Raw genomic sequence first — 12,066 nt, 5'->3', positions numbered from 1 at the left:
TTCTGGCGAAAGTAAAGCGCCACTTACAGGCCCGGCATATGTACTACAGCGTCTCCAGTGTTTCCAGCGTCTCCAGCGGGTCGAGCGGTCTCGTGTGGAGGGATACGTTTCTTGAGCCGATTCCGTGTGGACGGAATACTTTTTTGATATCGACATCGGTTCCTTTTTGTTTTCGTCTCCGTGTAAACGTGGCCTTACTCTCTCTCACACACACACACACACACACACACACACACACACACACACACACACACACACACACACACACACACACACACACACACACACACACACACACACACACACACACACACACTTACCTGGTCACAGAGTTTTTTTCACAACCATTTGTCTAAGCTCCCTCCCTGGTCTCCCAGCAGTCTTAAGAGCTACACCCCAACTCCCAGGTTGTGTGAAAACACTTAATGGATTAGGTTGTCTAAAAATCAATCCCCTCTCACATCAGACTGCTTGTCTTTTGGTAGTAGCGATGGTATAAAGTTGGACGAGATTAACAAAGGGATGCAATAAACAACTATTTTCCATTGATTTGAAACAAAGTCTTAGCATTTCATAATTATGTTTAAAAGAAGATACATTCGACCTGATGATAGTGCTCGATAAAATATCAAGGTATAAAATCTTACATAAATGTCTGTACAAAACTTGGTGTCAAACCATCAAGTAGATGCTGAGGAATCATTGGATTACTTTAGAAAAAGGAACTAAACAGAAAGTCAAAATGTATCCTCTGGGGCAATCCAGCATCCAACCTTTTGGCGGCGCTATAAGGACAACTGAGCAAAGTAATTAGGATTCATCCTCTGGGGACCATGAATATGTTAACAAAATGTTCATGGCCATCCATCTAATAGTCTTTATTAAGTCTTAACCAAAGCAATGGACCAAGTATCCAAACCCCATCCCAACCTTTTGATTTCAACAATTGATTGGTTATCAAATGTATTTACGATGTTTTGTCTGCCTGTCGACTAATCAATGAAGTCATAAATCAGTTTGCCAATCGATGAGTGGTTTGACTGGAAAGACTGATAAATGAAACTACATTGCTACTTTGGTCTTTTCAGATTTCAACAATTTCTCTTTATTCTGTGTTCATTCTGAGTCTGACATGCCCTTTGTATCACCGCATCCATCTCTTCTCACTAACCCTTTCTCCGTCTGTCTTCCTCCCTGCATCCGTCCGTTCATGCATCTCCTCATCTATCCAGTTTAAAGAGTGCCAGCCCAGTGCAGCGAGGTTTAAGCAGTGCACCACTTCAAAGCCCTCTTTGATTCTGTCCTCCTCTTGTTTTATCCCCCCCCCACCCCACCCCCTTTCCTCTCTGTTCAGCCACCTGTTCCCATCCGGAGGGTGTGTGTGGAAGTGAAAATCCTTGATCAGAGCCGTACCAGTGGCGTGGTGTGAACACTCGATTGATTTCATGTGTTTGGAAGAGTTCCTCAGTAGTGGTGATTTTAGAAAAAAAAGTTTAAGATTGAAGCAGCCAATAGAGGTCAGCATTGTACAACCGCACAGTAGTGTATTTTCCCAGTTATCATCTTTGTGTAATTTGTTCATGCACAGAATAAGGTATTTGGTTGTCAAAAGCATCCACTAATTAACAAGAAAGACAAGAAAAGCTCAGAGCTTCATGACCCAGAAAGAGATCATTACTTTGTTTATGAAGTCAACCTCATAAGTTAGAGACATGCTGACAGTTTCTCTTTGACTTCCCATTACTTTAATGACTTGGCCTATTTTCATTACAGACGCAAACCCCAGTGGAACCCAAAACCTCATTTGTCCAAACTGCAAAAGAGGAGCTTGATGACTCTGCAGTGTTAGATTGTTTGATTGGTTTATTGATTTAGGAACCTCCTGGTTACTGGTTGACCTAAGTAGCATATTGATCTGAAACAAAATGGACTTCTGCTGTATAATATTGAAGAAAGGGCCAAAACAGCCACCACTTCGTCCAATATGACAAGGAGAAAACACAAGGCTTATTGGCTGTGTTGATCGAACGCTTTAAGACCTCAACATCACTCCTTCAGCTTGTCATTTATTTGAAAGAAGTTTGTTAAATTTAGTTTCAAATGCGTGTTTTGACACATGTATATTCCTCTTATCCATCATCACTTTTTCGTCCTTCCTCCCCCTGTCTGCCTGTCTGTTTTTGATTTGTCGTCATCTGAGGAGTGGGCGAGGTGTCATGGTGTCATCTGAGTTCTGCTCTCAGCTCTGTATGAGTCAAAGCTGCCTCTAATAGGCTGGATGAGCTGTGATGCTGTTCCTGCTTCTGTTCAGCTGGATCACCAACACTTCCTCTTGTGTGTGTGTGTGTGTGTGTGTGTGTGTGTGTGTGTGTGTGTGTGTGTGTGTGTGTGTGTGTGTGTGTGTGTGTGTGTGTGTGTGTGTGTGTGTGTGTGTGTGTGTGTGTGTGTGTGTGTGTGTGTGTGTGTGTGTGTGTGTGTGTGTGTGTGTGTGTGTGTGTGTGTGTGTGTGTGTGTGTATTAATAGCCGGCAGCCTCTTAAGTGAAGGCTGTAGTCCATGGATGAGAGGAGACTGGCTCTCAGTGCCAAACTGTACAGGTTTCTATCAGCGGATCTGGGTGCAGATAGAATTGAGGGGGGGGGGAATAAGCAGGAGATGAAAAAAGGCTGTGAAGCATAGCAAGCTTCCTGAAGTAACGCACTGAGACATTAGGTCAGTGCGATCAAAACAGTGAGGCTACTGTAATGATTAAGGTTGGATTGGGAGATGTTAAAATCTGCTTCTGAAACAATTAATAGAACATTTAATTGAGATATTTCACCTGTAGTTCTGCTATAGCACAACAAATGAGGCTAATATATTATTTATTTAAGCCTTTAAAACAATCTGATAGCGGTATTTTTTAAAGATCTTTTGGTGGCTCTAGAGATGGCAATGGCAGTCGGTCAGGTGAAATGTCTTTATGGATTTCCGTGAACTTCTGCAAAACTATAAAACTACACCCCAACATATGTCAGCTTTGTCGATTTACCAGTCCAGCTCTAGTTTTCAATTTTCGACATCAATATTTTAAGGTGGCATATCCGATGTTTTAATAGATAGATGTTTTACGTAACATGTTGAATTCGAACACAGCACATCTTAATGGTGCGTTCTGTAGCCAGTCCAGGCAGGAGGATGTGATGTACCGTGCTATGTACTTTCAAGGCGTTTTGCAAGGAGACAGTGTGGGCACAGACATTGAGTCATTTTAGATTAAGATGGATGGAAATGAGAGCCAGTAATGCAGACACCAGACAAAATTACCTCAGCAATCTGATTGAAGCCATCATCACCCTTATTGCGCAAAATAGTGTTCCTGTTGCCTGGGCTTAACTACTGAGAGCTCTGCTACTCTCTCTCTCCTCTCTATCTTTCTTTATCACTCATCCAGCCAAGTTTATTTGTGCAGGTTGACTGGTTGCCAAGGAGATGAGTGTGCTGTAAGTTTGCTGCTACCTTGACAACCGGCCAGACAAGTACTGCATTATCACTGTGACAATAGTAGAGGGACAAATAAGGGATAGAAGAGTGAACACGCATACCCGAGCCAAAGAGAACTTGGAAACAAGGAGACGGTTGCTCACTTGACGTCAGACTTGAGTATTGTCTCTCCTTTTGGTCAGTATCAAAGAGGATATAAGGGCTTTTGGAGGCAGAGTTGAAACCCAAGAAGAATTAAAGGGCCCCTAATTTGTTCTTTTGGTTCATATTTGTATTTGTGTTCCTCTTCTGTGACATGTTTCCATGCTTTAATGTTCAAAAGGGTCTTTATATTTATCATACTGCCCTCTGGAGAGAACTTTAGGATTCTCACTAGCATAAGCCTCTCTTACATTGTTTTTAAGGTTGTTTTGGCTTTGGTCCAATTAAATATTTTAGCAGTCCTTAATCTAAAAGTTGTTTTAAAAGCTTTTTGACCCCGGCTAAGAACACATTTCATCGAGAAACACTGCACCCTTTTTCTTCTGATGCGAAGTGTCACATTCAATTATGTTGAGTCTCAAAAGATCAGCTCTCAGTTGCTTTCGCCAAAATCAACCCCAGTATAGAACTTAAAGCAACCTGAATAATTGTATTCAGTTATCTTAAGCTGTCAGTTTCAGATGAGTCAGTTCTCATTTATATACATTACAATATTGATTTATCTTTGGCTTCACTCTAAAGGATGCTCTTGTCAGCATGTGTGTCTAGCGATTTGCTATACCGCATAGTTTGCATTTCTGCTAGTGACATTTGATTGACTTCCCTCTACAAAACATAAAACAGACACACACTTCAAACGAATCAAAACCAGACGTTTGTGGAGTGCAGTACTTAGATAAATGTAAAGAATTGCCCCAGATTGATTCTTCACTGAGTAGCGCCAGTCCCCGAGAGCTGTGGAGGTATGCCTTCCACTTGTGTGCAGATCTTGTGAAACCAGAGAACAGAGTAACTCACCAGCTAGGTAGCCTTTCATTGTAAACCCCCTCAGTGATTTATTCCTCCACCTGATACTCTTGTAGTTATGGCTAGCAGACGGACTGTAACAATTCTTAAATTTGATGTTGAAAGAGCTCAAATTTGCTTTGACTATGATTATGATACTGAAGACTGGAAACGTCTATGGCATGCTGGGTTAAAGTTGGAAAAACTAAATGGGCACCTGGAAATATAATCAAAATGGGAGTCTGAAGTTTCACCTTTGACGTGCAAGATTCACATCAACAGTGTGACTGTATCACGCATTAGTCTCAGAGGCTAACACCAGTAATGTGCAATCACTATTTCTATGATCTTGCATTGGTCACGTTACAGACCCTCGTGCTATAAACCTGTGTTATCCTTTCCTGCCATGACCGTGGATGTGACTTTGGCTAAGTGACAGAGTGGCTGCAAGGTCCAGAGTCTGCAGAATGGGCTGATCTGTCCAATCAAAAGGCTGTTGTATGCATGTCAGAGGTCAGCTTTTAACCAGCAAATCCCCTTTTCTCTGGTCTAATCCTCAGTCCTGGGCTTTTCCCACACCACAGGGCTCATCTCGCACCAACCACACTGCAGACAGACAGACAGACAGACAGACAGACAGACAGACAGACAGACAGACAGACAGACAGACAGACAGACAGACAGACAGACAGACAGACAGACAGACAGACAGACAGACAGACAGACAGACAGACAGACAGACAGACAGACAGACAGACAGACAGCGTGATGGCTCCTGATTGTGTCCACAAGCCTCAGACAAGATATACAAGTAGTTATGTTGCCAACAAAGATATGTTAGCCTGCAGGCATGGCAGAACTGTGGCTCCAACTCCAACAATCACAGTTGTTAGAGGATTTTTGTTTGCAAACGCGAAGGGAAGGTAGCTGTCTAATTGTTGACCTGTAGAGTTACAGATTCACATATATCAGAAGAACACATATTTATTTTTATTGACCGACTCTATATTATCCAGTATGCACTGCAGTGATTGCCAGCCACTCCATTTAGGATCAAAAGTGCACTTGTTTTATGATAGAAAATACTGAGGTTGTCATGTATAGTCTGCTGTTCCCTGAACTTGATGGGAACTCTGAGACAGGATACATCTACAATAGACAAAGGCAAAGTGGTGTGTTCGGGACCAATGAGGGCCCAGGAACAAACCTGTGCCTCAGGAGAAGCCTCTTAAACCTCTCAACTGGTGGTATCATCAGTCCACATTTTCTCTCCCAGCGCGTCAGCAGTTTAGTTCCTGTAAAGCTGACTGGACTTGCTTAGTCAGGGGGGCTTGTGATCTGCACTGTGTATCTCTGCATTCTTTAACAGTGAGCTTAGCCTCAATTCAACCCCCCTCTGTTAAAAATGTGGCCTGGGGGCGTCCACATTACACACACACACACACACACACACACACACACACACACACACACACACACACACACACACACACACACACACACACACACACACACACACACACACACACACACACACACACACACACACACACACACACACACACACACACACACACACACACACACACACACACACACACACACACACACACACTCACTCATCATCATGTCCCCAACAGACCGAATCGCTCATTTGGTGTGGAGATCAAAGACTCCAATATTTATAAGTGGTCTTGGGGTGTAATTTGTTTCTCGTTTGATTCTTACGAGACCATTCCCTGTCTGCCCTTTTTTATTTATCTACAGTATGTGTTTATTTATTTACCTGTTCAAAACCAAACCTCTTATTTCTCATTAGAGCCGCTTTAATGTCCTTGTTGAACAAAAACTTAATTTACATATAATGAACGCCGTGCGAACACATTGGGAGGGAAATGTAAATTGTTTGCCTGCAGCTCTGGTGATGAAACAGGAGTAAAACGGATTGGATAACCCGCAGTGTATGGAAATTCCTCTCTCCTGTCATGTGGGAACGCAGAGATCACACTGCCCGGGCTTATGGCCTGTGTATTTTTTACGGCACGTTTGAAACCCCATCTGGTCGGCTTATGAGACTCCTATGGGCTTTGTTTATTTGTTTATCTTCTAATGTGTTTTAAGGACATTTTTATCCTTCCAGCCCTTTATAAGCCGGCGTTTGATCCGCATCTGTCACGAGTAATGATGCCCCAGTTGTTGGCAGATCTGGTTTCCATCCAGTCAGATTCTCTTCTCTCTGATTGACACATGCAAGTGAATTTCTTATAATGACAATAGGTTGGATTGTTGACATATTGTGTGTGCGGGGGATTTGGAGACAAATAGAAAACGCTCAAAATCCCCCTGCTTCAGCTATTTATTTGATAATGGCGTCCTCACACAGGTGTTACACGGACGGAGTGTGTGTTGAAGAGATGTGGGGGGGGGGGGACAGGTACGGGCCAGTGTGTGTGACAGCAGGTGCTACATGCTGGAGACTCTTTGTGTAACTAAGGGATTCCCTGAGGCAGGTGTTGTGTGTGTGTGTGTGTGTGTGTGTGTGTGTGTGTGTGTGTGTGTGTGTGTGTGTGTGTGTGTGTGTGTGTGTGTGTGTGTGTGTGTGTGTGTGTGTGTGTGTGTGTGTGTGTGTGTGTGTGTGTGTGTGTGTGTGTGTGTGTGTGTGTGTGTGTGTGTGTGTGTGTGTGTGTGTGTGACACGTGTAGACCCGGACATACGAAGAATAGCAGAGTCTGATCCTGTAATATTTAATAGCTTGACACCTGAGCCAGAAAGCGTGTGTCTTTGTTCAAATCTCCAATCTCCTGTTCCAATATGTACAATGAAAGATAAGATGGATGTCAGCGGCACTCTAAGCATGTGTTCACTGTTTAAATGATCTTTTGTTACATGGCAATCTGACCTTGTTGTGTCCTTTTATTACCTGGAATAAACAGTAATCTTCTTCAGTCACCACTCAAGCCTCCTCCCCTTCCTTATGGTCTATTGTTGAATTGCACACAGGACTTCCTGCTTATTCCGACACACATCTCAAGCTGATAACATTTTAATTCAACTCTTCACTACTTTCCACTCCTCTCTCAAACTGGGTAAGCCGGTCACGTCTCAGTGTGTGTGTGAGTGTGTGTGTGGAGATGTTAAAGGTACGTTAGACAGTCTGCTCACAGAGTCCCAGCTCAACCTCTGGCCTGTTTGAATTTCAGATGCTCAGCTGCGCTCCCAGTCGCTGAATAATGAATCCCAAACACAAGGAGAATGTTTGATGGCAGCATGTGAGTGTGTTTATATCCATTGTTTGTGGATTTCGGCTTGTTTCTTTGCCTGTGTGTGTGCCAGCCTTGATTAGTATACAGTTGTGTTTGTTATGGTGTTGGAGCTGAGGTTTCGGTTTTCCTGAGTGTCTGACGGTTCATTTATATGAGAGACTGGAGTGGATCAGCAGATAGTTCATATGTATAATTGCTTTCATTTGCAACCTATTTATCATTCATTCTGGATGAATGAAATGTTGAGTGTAACAAATAAATCATGCTACTATTAGAAGACATCGCATATAAACAAAAAATGTGGCCCTAGTGACTATATCCTTTTTCCCAAAATCGAAAACTATTATTATTATATTCAGCAATACAAAATAGTCCCTAACAAATGTACTATTTACTCTTTTTTAAATTAAATTAATTTTATTTAAGTTTATTTAAAACTTTCATTTTAAAGTGAAACTATCGATTTACAAGCTTTTTTGTTCATGTTCATCATGAGTGAAAAGGCGGGTGCCACAGGGAAGTCAGATAATGTATAGATATCTAATAACTCCTTTTGATCGTTTCACAGGATTTGTTGACAATAAGAAATTTTTTTATGTTTATTTAAACGTAATGTTGTGTCAGCTAAGAAGGACTTTGTGTTTCTCCTCATTGGGTTAGCTTCTGAGCTAATGGTGCATGTTGTTAGCTGAGTGACTATAATCTGTCCGGTCTGATTAATGATGTGGGACAACAGAAGGGAGAGTGAATGGGTCTGCTTCCCAAACACAATAGACTGGACCATCGCTGAGACACACACACACACACACACACACACACACACACACACACACACACACACACACACACACACACACACACACACACACACACACACACACACACACACACACACACACACACACACACACACACACACACACACACACACACACACACACACACACACACACACACACACACACACACACACACACACACACACACAGTCATTTGTTCTTGCCTCGCTGCCTGCCTGATGCAATTGGGTTTTGGTTAGTCGACTCGACACCTGTGAGCTCCTGAAGGTTATAAAGGGGACTGTGATAAAACAAAAAACCCTGATGAGTGTGAATCTGTGTTCTGCCAGCTGCCTGAGAGACTTGGAGACTTGGGGAGAGTCTCACCCATGCATATGGCTGTGCATTTAAACACCTTATTCGGATAAACGCGGCTGCACTGAACTGGAAATTCACCCCTGAGGAGACAGAATCATAATCTTGGTCAGCGTCAAGCTTCACGAGTCTCTGTGGCAGCGACTGTGATGATAACAGCCTGACAGCTGCAAAGCATCCAGAGCACTCCATGTATTTGGCAGTGCTCCCGGAGCGTGAGCGTGCTTTGCCTTAAAAGTTTTCAGTCGTGGTTGCACAATAAGAAGACGAAACATCAATGCCTACACACGCTCATGTCAAGCATCACTTGTTGTAAGCAGATTTTGACCCTACTGTTTCTTGGAAGTGTTCGTTTCGTAACTGCTGAAATTATGTTTTTATTGCAAATGCCGTAGAATTACAGCACTTTCTTATTTTTATGTTGCACAGATCTATAGTTGCTCAATACCTGTGGAGCGATTTATGAAAATATGTCGGACCAGCTCCCTCTTCCAGAAATCTTTGTGACTTACTTTGTTGTCTGGTTTATTTATTGTGTGTGTAACCACCAGTCAGTTAAGCATGCAGTAGATGTCCAATATTTATACCATTATCATTCAGTTGTTACTTATGTGGTCTCTCAACAAGTATTGGTTAGATTGACGTGACATCTGGTACCACAACATTCATTTCTCCCTTACGATTTATTGAAAAAAAAGTTAGCCTCTGTTAAATGTTTGGAATACTTTGGAGGATGAACAAATACTTGTCCAACTAATTAAATTCCCATTAGCCTCAGCTGTAGTTGTAGTTAATTAGCGAGTGTTAGCATGTAAACATGATAATCTAAGATCGTGAGAATGGTTTTACAATTAGTGCAGCTGTACAGAGCTACTATAATGGCTGTTGACATAATATATGTCAACAGCCATATATATATATATATATATATATATATATTTTAGTTACATATTTTAGTTACATATTTTAGTTACATATTTATCAAAGAGTGATATTCCTTCTCATATTTGTTCATGTACACATTTCTTAGAGGCCTAAACAATTCAGTATTTGATGATAAATATAGAAAATAATTAGCTTTTTGGGGTTTCAATTCTCAGTTTGTAAACAACCTTTTATGTTTTTTGGTGAGTTAAAATAGGACATCATGCATTACACCAATGCACCAAAACTAGACAATATTAGAAAGTATAATTCAGGGAAAGTAATATTGACTTCCATAACGCCTCTTTAATACGTGTGTGTGTGTGTGTGTGTGTGTGTGTGTGTGTGTGTGTGTGTGTGTGTGTGTGTGTGTGTGTGTGTGTGTGTGTGTGTCTGGTGTGTCTGGTGTGTGTGGTGTGCGTGTGTGTGTGTGTGTGTGTGTGTGTGGACTGAGTTGCACTAATCCTCTGGCTGCCATCTGTTGTTTGACCTCCTCCTTATCGACACACAACTTGCCTCCACAGGTCCTGTGTGTGTTTGTGTGTGTGTCCATGCCCAATAACGCTGTGTGTTTGTTTGTGTGTGCAGACCATGACTGTCAGTCAGCCATCATGGGCCAGACGAAGGAGGGTCGGGGGTTGTCATTAGCAAGACCCTGCATAGGCCTGGTTTAGGGTTAATAGGGTCGTGCTCCTGCCAAATGTGCACATGTGGGACTTATTTTAGTCCAGAGGTTAGCCTGGCAGAGGGCGGCGGCGAGTTTTGGGGTTCACTCGCTAAGTGGGCATCCGTCATGATCATATTTCAGAATGCGTTTATCCAATGATTCAGGGCTAGTATCAAAGTCATTACAATTCAGGAAACTGGTTTAAATTCATTCCATGACTCCAAAAAGAAAATTGATTTATTGAATTTGGTTGTCCTTGCTATTCATGTGTTGAATGAAACTTTGATCAAACAGCACAAATGTCAGAGCAAATCCTGAAAATGCACGGTTGCTGCAATGCAATAGTGACATTTTGAAAATAACTTGTATATTGGCTTCCTTGTCAAGAGTTACGGTAAATTACTGTATGTATGCCAAACATGAAGCTAGAGCAAGCAGGTACTTAGCTTACTTCAGCAAAAAGAGGGAAAACTGTTATGTTAAAATAAGGTGAACGCTTTGGCCTCAAATTTCCTTGGCTCTGTCACCTGTTGGTTATCAATGATACATGTTGGAGCAACATGTTAGACGGCACTCTCTAAGAATTGTTTCATGGCAAGGATCTTTGAAACTCTTGTTAGTGGCTGGGAAGCTCCAATTCTTTACCCTTAAATGTGCCATCCTTCGTTTGCATTTGGATCAACGTGATTATATAATATATGCCCAACAAGATGATAACTCCCCTTTAAACTGACCATACATGTTAGCAGAAGACACAAAGGCTCACTTTATCCACATTAAATAATGTCATTCTTTATGTAGATAACATAAAATACATATCAGTGTATTTGTAACATAAATATATACTTTATTTAGAAAGAAAGAAAGCTGTGGTGGGGTTTGATCTTAAGCCGGTTAAAGTAACAAACTCAAACAAACACCACTGGCCTGTGGGGGCACAAATTGAAACCTTTTTAAAGATCTGAGTTCTGTGAGTCATTATCATCTTGACTTGAAGCGGTTTTCCCAGATCCTGTACGGAGTGATAATCACTGTATTTTTACACCCACTCTGCTGCTGTTGTTCTCTCTTGCGTCACGGCAGCTTGTTCTTGAACTATCCTCAGTGATATTTCTGAGTCATTCCATTTCACTGCAATTTTGTCCTGAAATAGGCTTGAATTGCGAGAGCATCCATTTATATGTTTGGGAGACAGTTCTTTAGCTCCCTAATGGAAAAAGGTTAAACCAGGGTTGTGGTAGTGTGGAGGCAGACAGATTATGAGGTCTTGTCCTGAACCGGATGTTTACTGTTTGTTTCTGACCTTTTCTCTTTCACGAGTTCCTATCATTTTTTCCTCTGAAGAAATCTTTGAATATACTTCAATACACTTCAATGTCAATGAGAGGACACGGCTGTTATCAAACTCTGAAGAAGATTGCTCAACACCACTTGTTTAGGCTTTCACTTAACAGTAACACGTTTTAAAAGATGGAGTTTAAAGTGAAGACATTTCCATTTTCCGAAACATTACGCAGAACATCCGGCCTTGACACAATAGCATTACAGTGCTGGCAGGTATGGACAGTTCTTCTCCGCGTTGTTGAAAT

General features: G+C 41.8%; 1 protein-coding gene across 2 annotated transcripts in view; it reads left to right on the top strand.

Annotated features, from left to right (window-relative positions):
* prickle2b (prickle homolog 2b) overlaps positions 1-12,066 on the top strand; it is a 90,637-nt gene that overhangs the window by 10,828 nt on the left and 67,743 nt on the right. The window contains exon 1 of one of the 2 annotated variants that reach the window (XM_079683486.1): positions 7,707-7,738. The exons of the other annotated variant lie outside the window; for it this stretch is intronic. Coding sequence (XP_079539612.1) covers positions 7,722-7,738 — 17 coding nt within the window. The 5' untranslated portion in view covers positions 7,707-7,721. Of the gene's footprint in view, positions 1-7,706; positions 7,739-12,066 lie in introns of those variants that run through there. 2 annotated transcript variants of the gene reach the window in all.

The sequence above is a fragment of the Notothenia rossii genome (assembly GCF_949606895.1).
Source record: "Notothenia rossii genome assembly, chromosome: 5".
NCBI lineage: Eukaryota > Metazoa > Chordata > Actinopteri > Perciformes > Nototheniidae > Notothenia > Notothenia rossii.
The sequence above is the reverse complement of the archived record's forward strand: the minus strand, read 5'-3'. Positions and strand labels throughout refer to the sequence as shown.